Source organism: Oncorhynchus keta, unplaced genomic scaffold (genome assembly GCF_023373465.1).
Source record: "Oncorhynchus keta strain PuntledgeMale-10-30-2019 unplaced genomic scaffold, Oket_V2 Un_contig_16657_pilon_pilon, whole genome shotgun sequence".
In the NCBI taxonomy this organism is placed as follows: Eukaryota; Metazoa; Chordata; class Actinopteri; order Salmoniformes; family Salmonidae; genus Oncorhynchus; species Oncorhynchus keta.
Window position 1 is genome coordinate 1 of NW_026280042.1, and position 16,383 is coordinate 16,383.

General features: G+C 51.6%; 1 protein-coding gene and 1 long non-coding RNA gene across 2 annotated transcripts; one reads left to right on the forward strand and one right to left on the reverse strand.

The window, feature by feature from the left end:
* Window positions 1–8,334: 8,334 nt before the first annotated feature.
* On the reverse strand, window positions 8,335–8,800 carry LOC127919432 (uncharacterized). The gene is made up of 3 exons (XR_008102921.1): window positions 8,687–8,800; window positions 8,565–8,644; window positions 8,335–8,434 (listed from the first exon to the last, which is right to left on the reverse strand). It is a non-coding gene; the product is annotated as an uncharacterized LOC127919432 (long non-coding RNA).
* Window positions 8,801–8,870: 70 nt separating this feature from the next.
* LOC127919433 (double-strand-break repair protein rad21 homolog A-like) lies at window positions 8,871–14,124 on the forward strand. The gene is made up of 4 exons (XM_052502985.1): window positions 8,871–8,919; window positions 8,955–9,052; window positions 11,258–11,338; window positions 13,918–14,124. Exons 1-4 carry the CDS (start codon window positions 8,871–8,873, stop codon window positions 14,020–14,022), a joined length of 333 nt encoding a protein of 110 aa, XP_052358945.1. The 3' UTR covers window positions 14,023–14,124.
* Window positions 14,125–16,383: the final 2,259 nt, after the last annotated feature.

Sequence of the window (16,383 nt, forward strand, 5' to 3'; positions counted from 1 at the left end):
AGACAGGAGGAGTGGAGAAACTCTTCTCTCTCCCCGCACAGCCGCTCTGGAACGGGAAACTGCTGAAGGTAAGAGACCGGAGGAGTGGGAGAGGTCTTCTTCCCGCACAGCCGCTCTGGAACGGCAGAACTATGTTGATGTTGTGGGGTGAGGATCGGAGGAGTGGAGAAACTCTTCTCTCTCCCCGCACAGCCGCCTGGAACGGCAAACTGCTGAAGGGTGTGAGGACCGGAGGAGTGGAGAAACTCTTCCCCCGCACAGCCAGCTTCTGGAACGTGCAAACTGTTGAAGGTAAGTGAGACCGGAGGAGGGAGAAACTTTCTTTCTTTCTTCCCGCACAGCCTCGGCCTGGAACGGCAAATTTGACATGTAGAGGATCGGGAGGGGAGTGGAGAACCGCTTCTCTTCTCCCCCCGCACAGCCGCCCTGGAACCAGCAACTGCTGGGATAGAGAGAGACTGCAGGAGTGGAGATCAACGCACGGGTAAGCCGCTCTGGAACTTGAACGCAAACTGCTGAAGGTAAGAGACAGGGAGGAGGAGAAATCCCCGCACAGCCGCTCTGGAACGGCAAACTGCTGAAGGTAAGAGACAGGAGGGAGATCCCCGCACAGTCAGCTCTGGGAACGTGTGCAAACTGCTGAAGGTAAGAGACAGGAGATCTTCTCGCCCCAGCAAGCACTGAACGGGTAAGAGACGAGGAGAGGAGATCCAGCTCACAGCAAACTGCTTTTCCGGGAACGGGTAAGTAAGAGCGGAGGAGAAACTTCTTCTCTCCCCGCACAGCAAACTCTGGGGAACGGAAAGGCTGCAAAGAGACGAGGAGGGAGATCACAGCCGCACAGCAAACTGCTGAAGGTAAGAGACAGAGGAGGAGATCAACGCACAGCCGCTCTGGAACGGCAAACTGCTGAGTGCAAGAGACAGGATGGAGAAACTCTTCTCCCCGCACAGCCGCTCTGGAACGGCAAACTGCTGGTAAGAGACCGGAGGAGGGAGAAATCCACAGCCGATCATGGGAAACTGCTGAAGGTAAGAGACAGGAGGAGAATCTTCTCCCCCGCTCTGGAACGGCAAACTGCTGAAGGTAAGAGACCGGAGGAGTGGAGATCAACGCACAGCAAACTGCTGAAGGTAAGAGACAGGAGGAGATCAACGCACAGCAAACTGCTGAAGGTAAGAAACAGGAGGAGATCAACGCACAGCAAACTGCTGAAGGTAAGAAACAGGAGGAGATCAACGCACAGCAAACTGCTGAAGGTAAGAAACAGGAGGAGATCAACGCACAGCCGCTCTGGAACGGCAAACTGCTGAAGGTAAGAGACAGGAGGAGATCAACGCACAGCAAACTGCTGAAGGTAAGAGACAGGAGGAGATCAACGCACAGCAAACTGCTGAAGGTAAGAAACAGGAGGAGATCAACGCACAGCCGCTCTGGAACGGCAAACTGCTGAAGGTAAGAGACAGGAGGAGATCAACGCACAGCCGCTCTGGAACGGCAAACTGCTGAAGGTAAGAGACAGGAGGAGATCAACACACAGCAAACTGCTGAAGGTAAGAGACAGGAGGAGATCAACGCACAGCCGCTCTGGAACAGAAAGCAACTGCTGGAAGGTAAGACAGGGAGGAGATCAACGCACAGCCGCTCTGGAACAGCAGAATTGAGCAGAGATAGGAGGCATCAACGACAGCCGCTCTGGAACAGCAACTGCTGAAGGTGTAAGAGACAGGAGGAGATCAACGCACAGCCGCTCTGGAACAGCAAACTGCTGAAGGTAAGAGACAGGAGGAGATCAACGCACAGCCGCTCTGAACGGCAAACTGTTGAAGGTAAGAGACAGGAGGGAGATCAACGACAGCAAACTGCTGAAGGTAAGAGACAGGAGGAGATCAACGCACAGCTTCGCTCAGGGAATGGAAGGAGATCAAACTGCTGGGAAGGTAAGAGACAGGAGAGATCAACGACAGCAAAACTGCTGAAGGTAAGAGACAGGAGGAGATCAACGCACAGCAAACTGCTGAAGGTAAGAGACAGGGAGATCAACACACAAAAACTGTTGAAGGTAAGAGACAGGAGGAGATCAACGCACAGCAAACTGCTGGAAGGTCAGAGACAGGGAGGAGATGTACACACAGCAAAACTGCTGAAGGTAAGAGACAGGAGGAGATCAACGCACAGCAAACTGCTGGCCGTAAAAGAGACAGGAGGAGATCAACGCACAGCAAAACTGCTGGAAGGTAAGAGACAGGAGGAGATCAACGCACAGCCGTGAACACACACACAGACGTGGAGATCACACACACAGCAAACGTGAACACACAGAGACACAGGGAGATCACACACAGCAAACGTACAGAGACAGGAGGAGATCAACGCACAGCAGACGTGAAGGTAAGAGACAGACGGAGATCAACACACAGCAAACTGCAGAGGTAAGAGACAGGAGGAGATCAACACACAGCAAACACAGAAGGTAACAGACGGGAGGAGATCAACACACAGCAAACACAGACGTGAACACAGGGAGGAGATCAACACACAGCAAACACAAGGTAAGAGACAGGACAGATCAACACACAGCAAACACAGAGAGGTAAGAGACACAGGAGATTACACACAACAGAGACGCACACACACAGGGAGGACACACACACACACAGAGACGTACACACACAGGGAGGAGACTAACACACAGACGTGAACACACACACACAGACGTGAAACACACAGAGACGTGAAGACGTGAACACACACACACACAGAGACGTGAACACACACACACACACACAGAGATTTAAACACACACACACACACACACAGACGTGACACACACACACACACAGACAGACGTGAACACACACACACACACGGAACAATGGCGTTTTGAAGTTGCAGTTACTGACTAAGATGAAACCATTTTATTTTTCAGCTTGTTTCTACTAGGTATGGAGTCAGACTCTGGAAATCGGCTTTAGTCTGAGGGGTGGACAGGCTGCTTTAGTCTGGAGGGGGTGGACAGGCTGCTTTAGTCTGGATGGAGGGGGTGGACAGGCTGCTTTAGTCTGGATGGAGGGGGTGGACAGGCTGCTTTAGTCTGGATGGAGGGGGTGGACAGGCTGCTTTAGTCTGGATGGAGGGGGTGGACAGGCTGCTTTAGTCTGGATGGAGGGGGTGGACAGGCTGCTTTAGTCTGGATGGAGGGGGTGGACAGGCTGCTTTAGTCAGGGAGTCTGGAGGGGGTGGACAGGCTGCTTTAGTCCGGGAGGGGGTGGACAGGGAGGGGTGGACAGGCTGCTTTAGTCTGCTGCTTTAGTCTGGAGGGGGTGGACAGGCTGCTTTAGTCTGGATTATGGGAGGGGGTGGACAGGCTGCTTTAGTCTGGATGGAGGGGGTGGACAGGCTGCTTTAGTCTGGAGGGGGTGGAGGGGGTGGACAGGGCTTTAGTCTGGAGGGGTGGACAGGCTGCTTAATGGAGGGGGTGGACAGGCTGCTTTTAGTCTGGAGGGGGTGGACAGGTTGCTTTAGTCTGGAGGGGGTGGACAGGCTGAAGTCTGGAGGGGTGGATGTCTGAGGGTGGACAGGCTGCTTTAGTCTGAACAGGCTGGAGGGGTGGACAGGCTGCTTTAGTCTGGAGAGGGGTGGACAGGCTTTAGTCTGGATGGGAGGGGTGGACAGGCTGCTTTAGATGGGAGGGGGGCCAGGCTGCTTTAGTCTGGATGGAAGGGTGGAGAGGCTGCTTTAGTCTGGAGGGGGTGACAGGCTGCTTTAGTCTGGATGAGGGGGTGGACAGGCTGCTTTAGTCCGATGGAGGGGGTGACACGTTGCTTTAGTCTGGAGGGGGTGGAGGGGTGGACGTGTCGGAGATCTTCATTAACTGTCCTCTGGGACACCTGCAGTTGAATGTGTTTTTAACTGGAAATATGTCCTGTGTTGTCAGATGTTTACGCCTGCCTGACCCTGGTGCCGGATGAGGAAGAGGGGAAGGGAGGAGGAGAGAGAGGCTGGGAGAATAGTCAGGATGAGTTCCTCATATACCTGGAGAACCCCGAGGTGCCCAGAGAGGAGGCTGTCTAACCCCAGAGAGAGCAGCCTTCATATCATATATTAACCCCAGAGAGGAGGCTGTCTCACCCTCATATACTAACCCCAGAGAGGAGGCTGTCTCACCCTCATATACTAACCCCAGAGATGAGGCTGGCTGTCTCACCCCTCATACTAACCCAGAGATGAGGCTGTCCTGTCTCACCCTCATACTAACCCCAGAGAGGAGGCTGTCTCACCCCTCATATACTAACCCCCAGAGAGGAGGCTGTCTCACCCCTCATATACTAACCCCAGAGAGGAGGCTGTCTCACCCTCATACTAACCCAGAGAGGAGGCTGTCCCACCCTCATATACTAATCCCCAGAGAGGAGGCTGTCTCACCCCTCATATACTAACCCCAGAGAGGAGGCTGTCTCACCCTCATATACTAACCCCAGAGAGGGGAGGCTGTCTCACCCTCATATACTAACCCCAGAGAGGGAGGCTGTCTCACCTCATATACTAACCCCAGAGAGGAGGCTGTCTCACCCTTCATATACTAACCCCAGAGAGGAGGCTGTCCCACCTTCATATACTCAACCCTAGAGAGGAGGCTTTCCCACCCTTCATATACTACAACCTCCCAGAGAGGCTGTCTCACCCCTCATATACTAACCCCAGAGAGAGGAGGCTGTCTCACCCCTCATACTAACCCCAGAGAGGAGGCTGTCTCACCCTCATTCAACCCCAGAGAGGACCCCTCATATACTAACCCCAGAGAGGAGGCTGTCTCACCCTCATATATATAACCCCAGAGAGGAGGCTGTCTCCCTGTCTCACCCTCATATACTAACCCCAGAGAGGAGGCTGTCTCACCCCTCATGCATCTCCCCAGAGAGGAGGCTGTCTCACCCCTCATATACTAACCCCAGAGAGGAGGCTGTCTCACCCTCATATACTAACCCCAGAGAGGAGGCTGTCTAACCTCATATACTAACCCCAGAGAGGAGGCTGTCTCCCCTGTCTCACCCTCATATACTAACCCCAGAGAGGAGGCTGTCTCACCCCTCATATACTAACCCAGAGAGGAGGCTGTCTAACCCTCATATACTAAACCCCAGAGAGGGAGGCTGTCTCCCTGTCTCGCCCCTCATATACTAACCCCCAGAGAGGAGGCTGTCTCACCCCTCATATACTAACCCCAGAGAGGAGGCTGTCTCACCCCCTCACCAACCCTGTCTCTCTCTCCCTCAGACCAGCCTGTCATTATCAAACCAACCCTGTGTCTCTCTCTCCCTCAGACCAGACCTGTCATTATCAAACCAACCCCTGTCTCTCTCCTCAGACCAGACCTGTCATTATCAAACCAACCCTGTGTCTCTCTCTCTCTCCTCAGACCAGACCTGTCATTATCAAACCAACCGTGTGTCCCTCTCTCCAGACCAGACCTGTCATTATCAAACCAACCCTGTCTCCCTCTCCTCAGACCAGACCTGTCATTATCAAACCAACCCTGTGTCTCTCTCTCTCTCCTCAGACCAGACCTGTCATTATCAAACCAACCCTGTGTCTCTCTCTCTCCTCAGACCAGACCTGACATTATCAAACCAACCCTGTCTGTCTCTCTCTCCTCAGACCTGTCATTATCAAACCAACCCTGTGTCTCTCTCTCCCTCAGACCAGACTGACATTATCAAACCAACCCTGTGTCTCTCTCTCCTCAGACCAGACCTGACATTATCAAACCAACCCTGTGTCTCTCTCCCTCAGACCAGACCTGACATTATCAAACCAACCCTGTGTCTTCCCCTCAGACCTGACCTGTCATTATCAAACCAACCCTGTGTCTCTCTCCTCAGACCAGACCTGTCATTATCAAACCAACCCTGTGTCTCTCTCTCTCTCCTCAGACCAGGCCTCACATTATCAAACCAACCCTGTGCCCTCTCTCTCTCTCCTCAGACCAGACCCACATTATCAAACCAACCCTGTGTCTCTCTCCTCAGACCAGGCCTGTCATTATCAAACCAACCCTGTGTCTTCTCTCTCCTCAGACCAGACCTGTCATTGTCAGTCCAACCCTGTGTCTCTCTCTCCTCCAGACCTGTCATTACTCAAACCAACCCTGTCTCTCTCCCAGACCTGCTTCATTGTCAAAACCAACCCTGTCTCTCTCCCTCAGACCAGACCTGACATCAAAACCAACCCTGTGTCTCTCTCTCTCCCTCAGACCAGACCTGTCATCAAAACCATCCCTGTGTCTCTCTCTCCTCAGACCTGTCATTATCAAACCAACCCTGTGTCTCTCTCTCTCTCCTCAGACCAGACCTGCCATTATCAAACCAACCCTGTGTCTCTCCTCAGACCAGACCTGTATTATCAAACCAACCCTGTGTCTCTCTCTCTCCTCAGACCAGGCCTGTCATTATCAAAACCAACCCTGTCTCTCTCTCCTCAGACCTCCTCATGGAGACCAGTATGCTGCACATTATCAAACGCAACCCTGTGTCTCTCTCATGCCGCCAGACCACACCTGACACGGGACTCAAACACAAGGAGGCTGGCTCTGCTCCTGAGACCTGCTGTTTATCAATTCAACCCTGTCGCTCTCTGCTCCAGACCTGTCTTATCAGGGGCTGGCCTGCCTTCCTCTCCAGACCTGCCTATTAGGGGGCTGGGCCAACCCCGTCTCTCTCTCTCAGACCAGGGACCTGTCATTATCAAACCAACTGCTGCTTCATTCTCTCTCTCTCCCTGAGACTGCTGTCATTATCAGGAGGCTGGCCTGCCTCGTCTCCCATTCAGACCAGACCTGTCATTATCAAACTAACCCCTGTGTCTACCTGCCTCCTGAGACCAGACCTGTCATTATTCAAACCAACCCTGAGTACTGCTGCTTTCATTCAGACCTGGCCTGCCCAGGAGTACTGCCAAATTCAAGGCTGGCCTGCTCCTGAGTACTGCTGCTTTCAATTCAAGGCTGGCCTCTCCCCTGAGTACTGCTGCTTTCATTCAGGGGCTGGCCAACCCTGAGTCTGCTCTCTCATTCAGAGGCTGGTCTGATCAAACCGTGAGTACTGCTGTCTCTCTATTCAGGGTGCTCCTGCCCGTGAGTACTGCTCATTCATTCAGGAGGCTGGCAACCCTGTGAGTCTCTCTCTCCTCAGGACCAGACCTGTCCTTAGTCAAACCAACCCTGTCAGGGGGCTGGCTCTCCTCAGACCTGACCATCATGGAGGCCCAGTATGCTGCAGTACTCAGCCATGGAGGGAAGTAGGACTGAATTTGTGAGTACTGCTCATGCCGGACCGTCCACCTGGGTGGGAGTACTGCTCTTTCATTCAGGGGGCTGGCCTGCCCGTGAGTACTGCTGCTTTCATTCAGGGTGCTGGCCTGCCCTGAGTACTGCCTGCTTTCATTCAGGGTGCTGGCCTGCCCGTGAGTACTGCTGCTTTCATTCAGGGGGCTGGCCTGCCCTCAGTACTGCTGTGCTTTCATTCAGGAGGGGCTGGCCTGCCCGTGAGTACAGCTGCTGCTTCTATTCAGGGGGCGGGGCCTGCCCAGTACTGCTGCTTTCATTCAGGGGGCTGGCCTGCCCGTGAGTACTGCTGCTTTCATTCAGGAGGCTGGCCTGCCCGTGAGTACTGCTGCTGTCTGTGGGTGCTGGCCTGCCTGAGTACTGCTGCTTGCATTCAGGGGGCTTGGCCTGCCTCAGTACTGCTGCTTTCATTCAGGAGGCTGGCCTGCCCTGAGTACTGCTGCTGGTCACAGGGGCTGGCCTGCCTGAGTACTGCTGCTTTCATTCAGGAGGCTGGCCTGCCTGTGAGTACTGCTGCTTTCATTCAGGAGGCTGGCCTGCCTGAGTACTGCTGTTAAGCCATTCAGGGGCTGGCCTGCCGGTGAGTACTGCTGCTTTCTATTCAGGAGGCTGGCCTGCCTGAGTACTTCTGCTTTCATTCAGGAGGCTGGCCTGCCCGTGAGTACTGCTGCTTTCATTCAGGGGCTGGCCTGCTCCGTGAGTACTGCTGCTTTCATTCAGAGGCTGGCCTGCCCGTGAGTACTGCTGCTTTCATTGAGGGGGCTGGCCTGCCCTCAGTACTGCTGCTTTCATTCAGGAGGCTGGCCTGCCCGGGGTGAGTACTGCTGCTTTCATTCAGGGGCTGGCCTGCCTGAGTACTGCTGCTTTCATTCAGGGGCTGGCCTGCCTGAGTACTGCTGCTTTCATTCAGGGAGGCTGGCCTGCCTGAGTACTGCTGCTTTCATTCAGGAGGCTGGCCTGCCCCCGTGAGTACTGAGTACTGCTTTCATTCAGGGGCTGGCCTGCCCGTGAGTACTGCTGCTTTCAGGAGACTGGGGTATCAGCCTTCTAACCTACTGCTGTTACAGTTGATTGGGATATCAGCCTTCTAACCTACTGGGCTGTTAACCTAGCTTGATTGGGATATCAGCCTTCTAACCTACTGCTGTTAGCAGCTGATTGGGATATCAGCCTTCTAACCTACTGCCGCCTTTACAGTTGATTGGGATATCAGCCTTCTAACCTACTGCTGTTACAGTTGATTGGGATATCAGCCTTCTAACCTACTGCTGTTACAGTTGATTGGGATATCAGCCTTCTAACCTACTGCTCAGTCACAGTTGATTGGGATATCAGCCTTCTAACCTACTGCTGTCACAGTTTATTTATTAACCAGTAATGAAAAAATACATTTACATAAATAATAACAGCAAGGTGTATATATAAATATATTCAACAACCAGTAATGAAAAGGTTGATGTTTTGTCTTACCTCTGACTAGTTCTGGCATGTGTATCCAACCCGTCTCTCGTCTCATAGATCCATTTAGATGGGAGCCCAGGAGCCTCAGGCTGATCTCTCAGTCCTCCATGCCCCAGGTAGACCTGCCCCAGGTAGACCTGCCCCAGGTGAGACCTGCCCCCAGAGGAGAGCCTCAGCCTCACACAGCTGGTCCCTGAGCTGGATCTGCTGGACAAGGAGAAGAAGGACAAGGATGACAGTGATGAGGAGGTGAGTGGTGGCAACTTACCGTCGGGGAGGGTTTATATGGGGGGGGTAGAGACCTGGGGGTTGGGGAGGAGGGGGTGTAGAGACCTGGGGGGGGTTAGAGACCTGGGGGGTTGGGTAGAGACCTGGGGCGTTGTGGAGGAGGGGGGGTAGAGACCTGGGGGGTTGGGAAGAGACCTGGGGGTTACAGAGACCCGGGGGTTGGGTAGAGACCTGGGGTTGGGTAGAGACCTGGGGGGCTGGGTAGAGACCTGGGGGCGCAGAGACCTGGGGCGTTGGGTAGAGACCTGGGGCGTTGGGGCAGAGACCTGGGGGCGTTGTGGCAGAGACCTGGTGCAGAGAGACCTGGGGGGAGGGCAGAGACCTGGGGGGCTGGGGAGAGACCTGGGGCGTTAGGAGGAGGGGGAGGATAGAGACCTGGGGATTGGGTAGAGACCTGGGGCGTTGTGGGAGGAGGGGGACCTGGGGGTTGGGGAGGAGGGTAGAGACCTGGGGGCTGGGGAGGAGGGGCAGAGACCTGGGGGTTGGGGAGGAGGCAGAGACCTGGGGGTTGGAGGGGGAGGGGGACCCCGGGGGGTTGGGGAGGGTAGAGACCTGGGGGTTGGGGAGGGGAGGAGGGTAGAGACCTGGGGGTTGGGGAGGGGAGAGGGTAGAGACCTGGATGGGAGGAGGGTAGAGACCTGGGGGGTTGGGGAGGGGGGAGGGTAGAGACCTGGGGCGTTGTGGGGGGGGAGGGTAGAGACCTGGGGGTTGGAGAGGAGGGTAGAGACCTGGGGGTTGGGGGAGGAGGGTAGAGACCTGGAGGGGAGGAGGGTAGAGACCTGGGGGGTTGGGGAGGGAGGAGGGTAGAGACCTGGGGGTTGGGGAGGGAGGAGGGTAGAGACCTGGGGGGGGTTTGGGGGGAGGGTAGAGACCTGGGGGGCGTTTGTGGGGAGGGGAGGGTAGAGACCTGGGGGTTGGAGAGAGGGTAGACCTGGGGGTTGAGAGGAGGGTAGAGACCCGGGGGTTGGGGAGGAGGGTAGAGACCTGGGGGTTGGGAAGGGTGGCAGAGACTGGGGGTTGGGAGGAGGGCAGAGACCTGGGAGGCTGGGGTGGGGAGGAGGGGTAGAGACCTGGGGGTTGGAGGGGAGGGTAGAGACTGGGGGTTGGGGGAGGAGGGTGCAGAGACCTGGAGGGGGTTGGGGGTGGGGAGGGTAGAGACCTGAGGGGGTTGGGGAGGAGGGGAGGGTAGAGATCTGGGGGTTGGGGGAGGAGGGGAGGGTAGAGACCTGGGGGTTGGGGAGGAGGGGAGGGCAGAGGACCTGGGAGGAGGGTAGAGACCTGGGGGGGGTTGGGCAGAGACCTGGGGGGTTGGGGGAGGTAGAGACCTGGGGGTTGGGGGAGGAGGGGAGGGTAGAGACCTGGGGGTTGGAGGGGAGGGCAGGAGACCTGGGGGTGGGGGAGGAGGGGAGGGCAGAGACCTGGGGAGGAGGGCAGAGACCTGGGGGGGGGAGGAGGGGAGGTGGGTAGAGACCTGGGGGGGAGGGGAGGGTAGAGACCTGGGGGTGGGGGAGAGGGGTGGGGTGGGGAGAGGGGAGGGGGTGGGGGGGGAGGGGAGGGTAGAGACCTGGGGGGAGGGGAGGGTAGAGACCTGGGGGGCTTGGGGAGGCAGAGAGGGTGGGGAGGAGGGGAGGGTAGAGACCTGGGGGAGGGGAGGGTAGAGACCTGGGGGAGGGGAGGGTAGAGACCCGGGGGCTGGGAGGGGAGGGCAGAGGACTGGGGGGGTTGTGAGGAGGTTAGAGACTGGGGATGTTGGGAGGAGGCGAGACTGGGCTGGGGAGGGAGGAGGCAGAGATCTGGGGGAGTTAGGGAGGACTGGGGAGGGAGGGAGAGACTGGGGGATGATATGAACTGATTGAAATTGTCTGGGAAGATATAAAGAATGTTTATATTTTTTATGTCGTCACACTTGGGGTCAACTGAACTAGTTGAGAGACCTGGGGTTGGGGAGAGCATCTGGGGGCTGGGGAGACCTGGGGGTTGGGTGGAGACCTGGGGGTTGGGTAGAGACCTGGGGGTTGGGGAGGGGGTAGAGACTTGAACCTCAGCTTGATAAACACGTCAACAATTTGACCTCAACACATCTATGATACCTTTGGAGATTAATGGACTGTGTCCAGCCACCCTGAGGTCCTGCATGTTTTCAGAGTGTGTGTGTGTTGTTTGCAGGAGGAGGAGGGGGATCCAACTCAGGACCAGGAGGAGAAGAGGTGGAACAAGAGGACCCAGCAGATGCTACATGGCCTTCAGGTAAACAAATATGTTGTTATTCACTTCTTCAAGTAAACAAACAAACTATGCTAATGTTCTGTTGGGAATTAGAGGTACAGAATATTACATTTCCATGTGGAAAATTGCTATAATGGAAAACAGGTCGTTGGAGAATATCTGATGATATCTGGTGTCTACATCTGATGATATCTGGTGTCTATATCTGATGATATCTGATGATATCTGGTGTCTACATCTGATGATATCTGATGATATCTGATGATATCTGATGATATCTGGTGTCTACATCTGATGGTGATATCTGGTGTCTACATCTGATGGTGATATCTGGTGTCTACATCTGATGATGATATCTGGTGTCTACATCTGATGATGATATCTGGTGTCTACATCTGATGATGATATCTGGTGTCTACATCTGATGGTGATATCTGGTGTCTACATCTGATGATGATATCTGGTGTCTACATCTGATGGTGATATCTGGTGTCTACATCTGGTGATGATATCTGGTGTCTACATCTGATGATGATATCTGGTGTCTACATCTGATGATGATATCTGGTGTCTACATCTGATGATGATATCTGGTGTCTACATCTGATGATGATGATATCTGGTGTCTACATCTGATGATGATATCTGGTGTCTACATCTGATGATGATATCTGGTGTCTACATCTGATGATGATGATATCTGGTGTCTACATCTGGTGATGATATCTGGTGTCTACATCTGATGATGATATCTGGTGTCTACATTCGATGGTGGAGATTGCGTCTACACCTGGTGATGACATCTAAAGCTCCACATCTGGTGATGATATCTGGTGTCTACATCTGATGGTGATATCTGGTGTCTACACCTGGTGATGATATCTCGTGTCTAAGACTTGGTGATGATATCTAAAAAGTTCACACCTGGTGGTGATATCTGGTGTCTACATCTGGTGGTGATATCTGGTGCTCACATTCCGATGGATGATATTTGCGTCTACATCTGATGATGATATCTGGTGTCTACATCTGATGATGATATCTGGTGTCTACATCTGATGATGATATCTGGTGCTCCATATCTGGTGTCTACATTCGGTGATGATATCTGTGTCTACATCTGGATGATGATATCTGGTGTCTGGCATCTGACGATGATATCTGGTGTCTACATCTGATGACGATATCTGCGTTTGGCATCTGATATTAGATCTGGTGTCTACATCTGATGGTGATATCTGGTGTCTACATCTGATGATGATATCTGGTGTCTACATCTGATGATGATGATATCTGGTGTCTACATGATGATGATGATATCTGGTGTCTACATCTGACAGATGATATCTGTGTTATTGATATCTGGTACCTGATGGTGACATCTGTCTACATGATGATGATATCTGGTGTCTACATCTGATGATGATGATATCTGGTGTCTACACATCTGATTGGTGATATCTGGTGTCTGCATCACAGTGGTGATATCTGGGTGTCTACATCTGATGGTGATATCTGGTGTCTGCATCTGGTGATGATATCTGGTGTCTACATCTGATACCGGTGTCTACATCTGGTGATGATATACCTGAGTGATATCTGGTGTCTGATGATGGTGATATCTAGTGTCTACATCTGATGATGATATCTAGTGTCTACATCTGATGATGATATCTGGTGTCTACATCTGATATCTGGTGTCTACATCTGATGGTGATATCTGGTGACATCTGATGGTGATATCTGGTGCCTCAGCATCTGGCGATGACATCTGGTGTCTACATCTGATGATGATGATATCTGGTGACATGATTTGGTGTCTACATCTGGTGATGATATCTGATATCTGGTGTCTACATCTGTGATGATATCTGGGTATCTACATCTGATGGTGATATCTGGTGTCTACATCTGGTGGTGATATCTGGTGTCTACATCTGATGGTGATATCTGGTGTCTACATCTGATGGTGATATCTGATGTCTACATCTGATGGTGATATCTGGTGTCTGCATCTGATGGTGATATCTGGTGTCTGCATCTGATGGTGATCTGGTGATATCTGGTGTCTACATCTGGTATTATCTGCATCTGATGTGATATCTGTGTCTACATCTGATAGTGATATCTAGTGTCTACATCTGATAGTGATATCTAGTGTCTACATCTGATGGTGATATCTGGTACATCTGGTGTTCTACATCTGGTGATATCTAGTGTCTACATCTGATGATGATATCTGGTGTCTACATCTGATGATGATGTCTGGTGTCTACATCTGATGATGATGTCTGGTGTCTACATCTGATGATGATGTCTGGTGTCTACATCTGATGATATCTGGTGTCTACATCTGGTGATGATGTCTGGTGTCTACATCTGATGATGATATCTGGTGTCTATGATGATGTCTGATGATGATATCTGATGATAGCTGTTCAGGTTCATCTGGTTGTCTGGAGGCGACTGACTTCATATCTTTAGCAGTCATTCCATCATCTCTTATTTGGGCGAACCACTTTCTCCTGGGTCGGTCTGTTATCTCGCTGGACAGACCATTGATCAGTAAGGTGACCGTCTCTGTTCTCTCCTCTCTACAGCGAGTCATGGCCAAGACGGGAGCCGAGCAGGTCAGCTTGTTGGCGCTGTGCCGAGACAACAACAAGAAGCAGGAGCCGCCAAGTTCTACAGTTTCCTGGTTCTGAAGAAACAGCAGGCCATCGAGCTCAACCAGACCGAGCCTTACAGTGACATCATCGCTACAGCCGGACCAAGATTCCACCTGGTTTAGACACTGCCTGAGGTCCAAATGGTAACTAGTTCTATACAGCGCCCCTACTTTGACCAGAGCCTCTAGGGTTCTGGGCAAAAGTAGTGCACTATATAGGGAATATGGTGCTATTTGGAAATGTCTTTTCACAATTTTTATGTATGTTTTAGTTGTTTTGTTTTTTTTGTCTTTTTTTTTTGTTGGGGGGTGGGGGGTCTAAATGCTAACTTTGAAAAGGATTGTACTGTTTTCTACCACCAACTGAATCATGCATTATTGTTTTTTAGTGAGAAATGCATTTATCCATTATATTTATATTTTCTGTCGAGTTTTTTTTTTTTTCATTTTGTAAAGCTTTTCGACCACACTTGTTGTTTTGTTGTGGGGGTAGGGGGGGGGTTTGGAACAATACATGTCCCACTGCTCAGTAACGGTCAAGTCATCAAAAGATTCATCAAATTTTTTAGTCTCAATCAAGGTTTCCTCAAAAATGTGTAAGAACATTTTAGTCTTTCATGCTTGCATACATGCTGTTTACAGGTACTGTTATATCATGAGAGAAACGGAATAAGTGCTCTTCACCTCGAGGTCTTCCTCATTGCACTTGACAAAATCCTGGTTTTTCATATTTAAAAATAAAAAAATTTAAAAAAGCAAATTTTTTTTCGTTTTTACAGGTTGTTATTTCTGTTGATAAATTGGCTATATTACGACTAGCATTGAATTGTATTGTTTAGGTGTATAATAATGCCCATTTTATTCACGTTGCGTTTTGTACCTCCACAGCTATGTTTGTTGTCGTTGCATATAAAGTAACTAGACGCTTGTACATGTTTCAATGAAAGTTGATGATCCCATGTTTTTTAAGTCTTATGGTTAACTAGCTGTTGTGATACTTCTGTAAAGAATTTGAAATAAAAGTGTTTTAATTACTTGGTTTACAAAAACTCTGAACCATTCAGTCTGGTGAAATAACTTAAAGGATCTGTTCCAGAAAGCAAGATCAACGACTTGGCCCAGCTGACTGTTCAAAATGACTTGGCCCGGCTGACTGTTCAAAATGACTTGGCCCAGCTGACTGTTCAAAATGACTTGGCTGCCTGTCAATGACTTAGCCACTGTTCAAAATGACTTGGTCCGGCTGACTGTTCAAAATGACTTGGCCCGGCTGACTGTTCAAAATGACTTGGCCCAGCTGACTGTTCAAAATGACTTGGCCCAGCTGACTGTTCAAAATGACTTGGCCCAGCTGACTGTTCAAAATGACTTGGCCCGGCTGACTGTTCAAAATGACTTGGCCCAGCTGACTGTTCAAAATGACTTGGCCCAGCTGACTGTTCAAAATGACTTGGCCCAGCTGACTGTTCAAAATGACTTGGCCCAGCTGACTGTTCAAAATGACTTGGCCCGGCTGACTGTTCAAAATGACTTGGCCCAGCTGACTGTTCAAAATGACTTGGCCCAGCTGACTGTTCAAAATGACTTGGCCCAGCTGACTGTTCAAAATGACTTGGCCCAGCTGACTGTTCAAAATGACTTGGCCCAGCTGACTGTTCAAAATGACTTGGCCCAGCTGACTGTTCAAAATGACTTGGCCCAGCTGACTGTTCAAAATGACTTGGCCCAGCTGACTGTTCAAAATGACTTGGTCCAGCTGACTGTTCAAAATGACTTGGCCCAGCTGACTGTTCAAAATGACTTGGCCCAGCTGACTGTTCAAAATGACTTGGCCCAGCTGACTGTTCAAAATGACTTGGCCCAGCTGACTGTTCAAAATGACTTGGCCCAGCTGACTGTTCAAAATGACTTGGCCCAGCTGACTGTTCAAAATGACTTGGCCCAGCTGACTGTTCAAAATGACTTGGCCCAGCTGACTGTTCAAAATGACTTGGTCCAGCTGACTGTTCAAAATGACTTGGCCCAGCTGACTGTTCAAAATGACTTGGCCCAGCTGACTGTTCAAAATGACTTGGCCCAGCTGACTGTTCAAAATGACTTGGCCCAGCTGACTGTTCAAAATGACTTGGCTCAGCTGACTGTTCAAAATGACTTGGCCCAGCTGACTGTTCAAAATGACTTGGCCCAGCTGACTGTTCAAAATGACTTGGCCCAGCTGACTGTTCAAAATGACTTGGCCCGGCTGACTGTTCAAAATGACTTGGCTCAGCTGACTGTTCAAAATGACTTGGCCCAGCTGACTGTTCAAAATGACTTGGCCCAGCTGACTGTTCAAAATGACTTGGCCCAGCTGACTGTTCAAAATGACTTGGCCCAGCTGACTGTTCAAAATGACTTG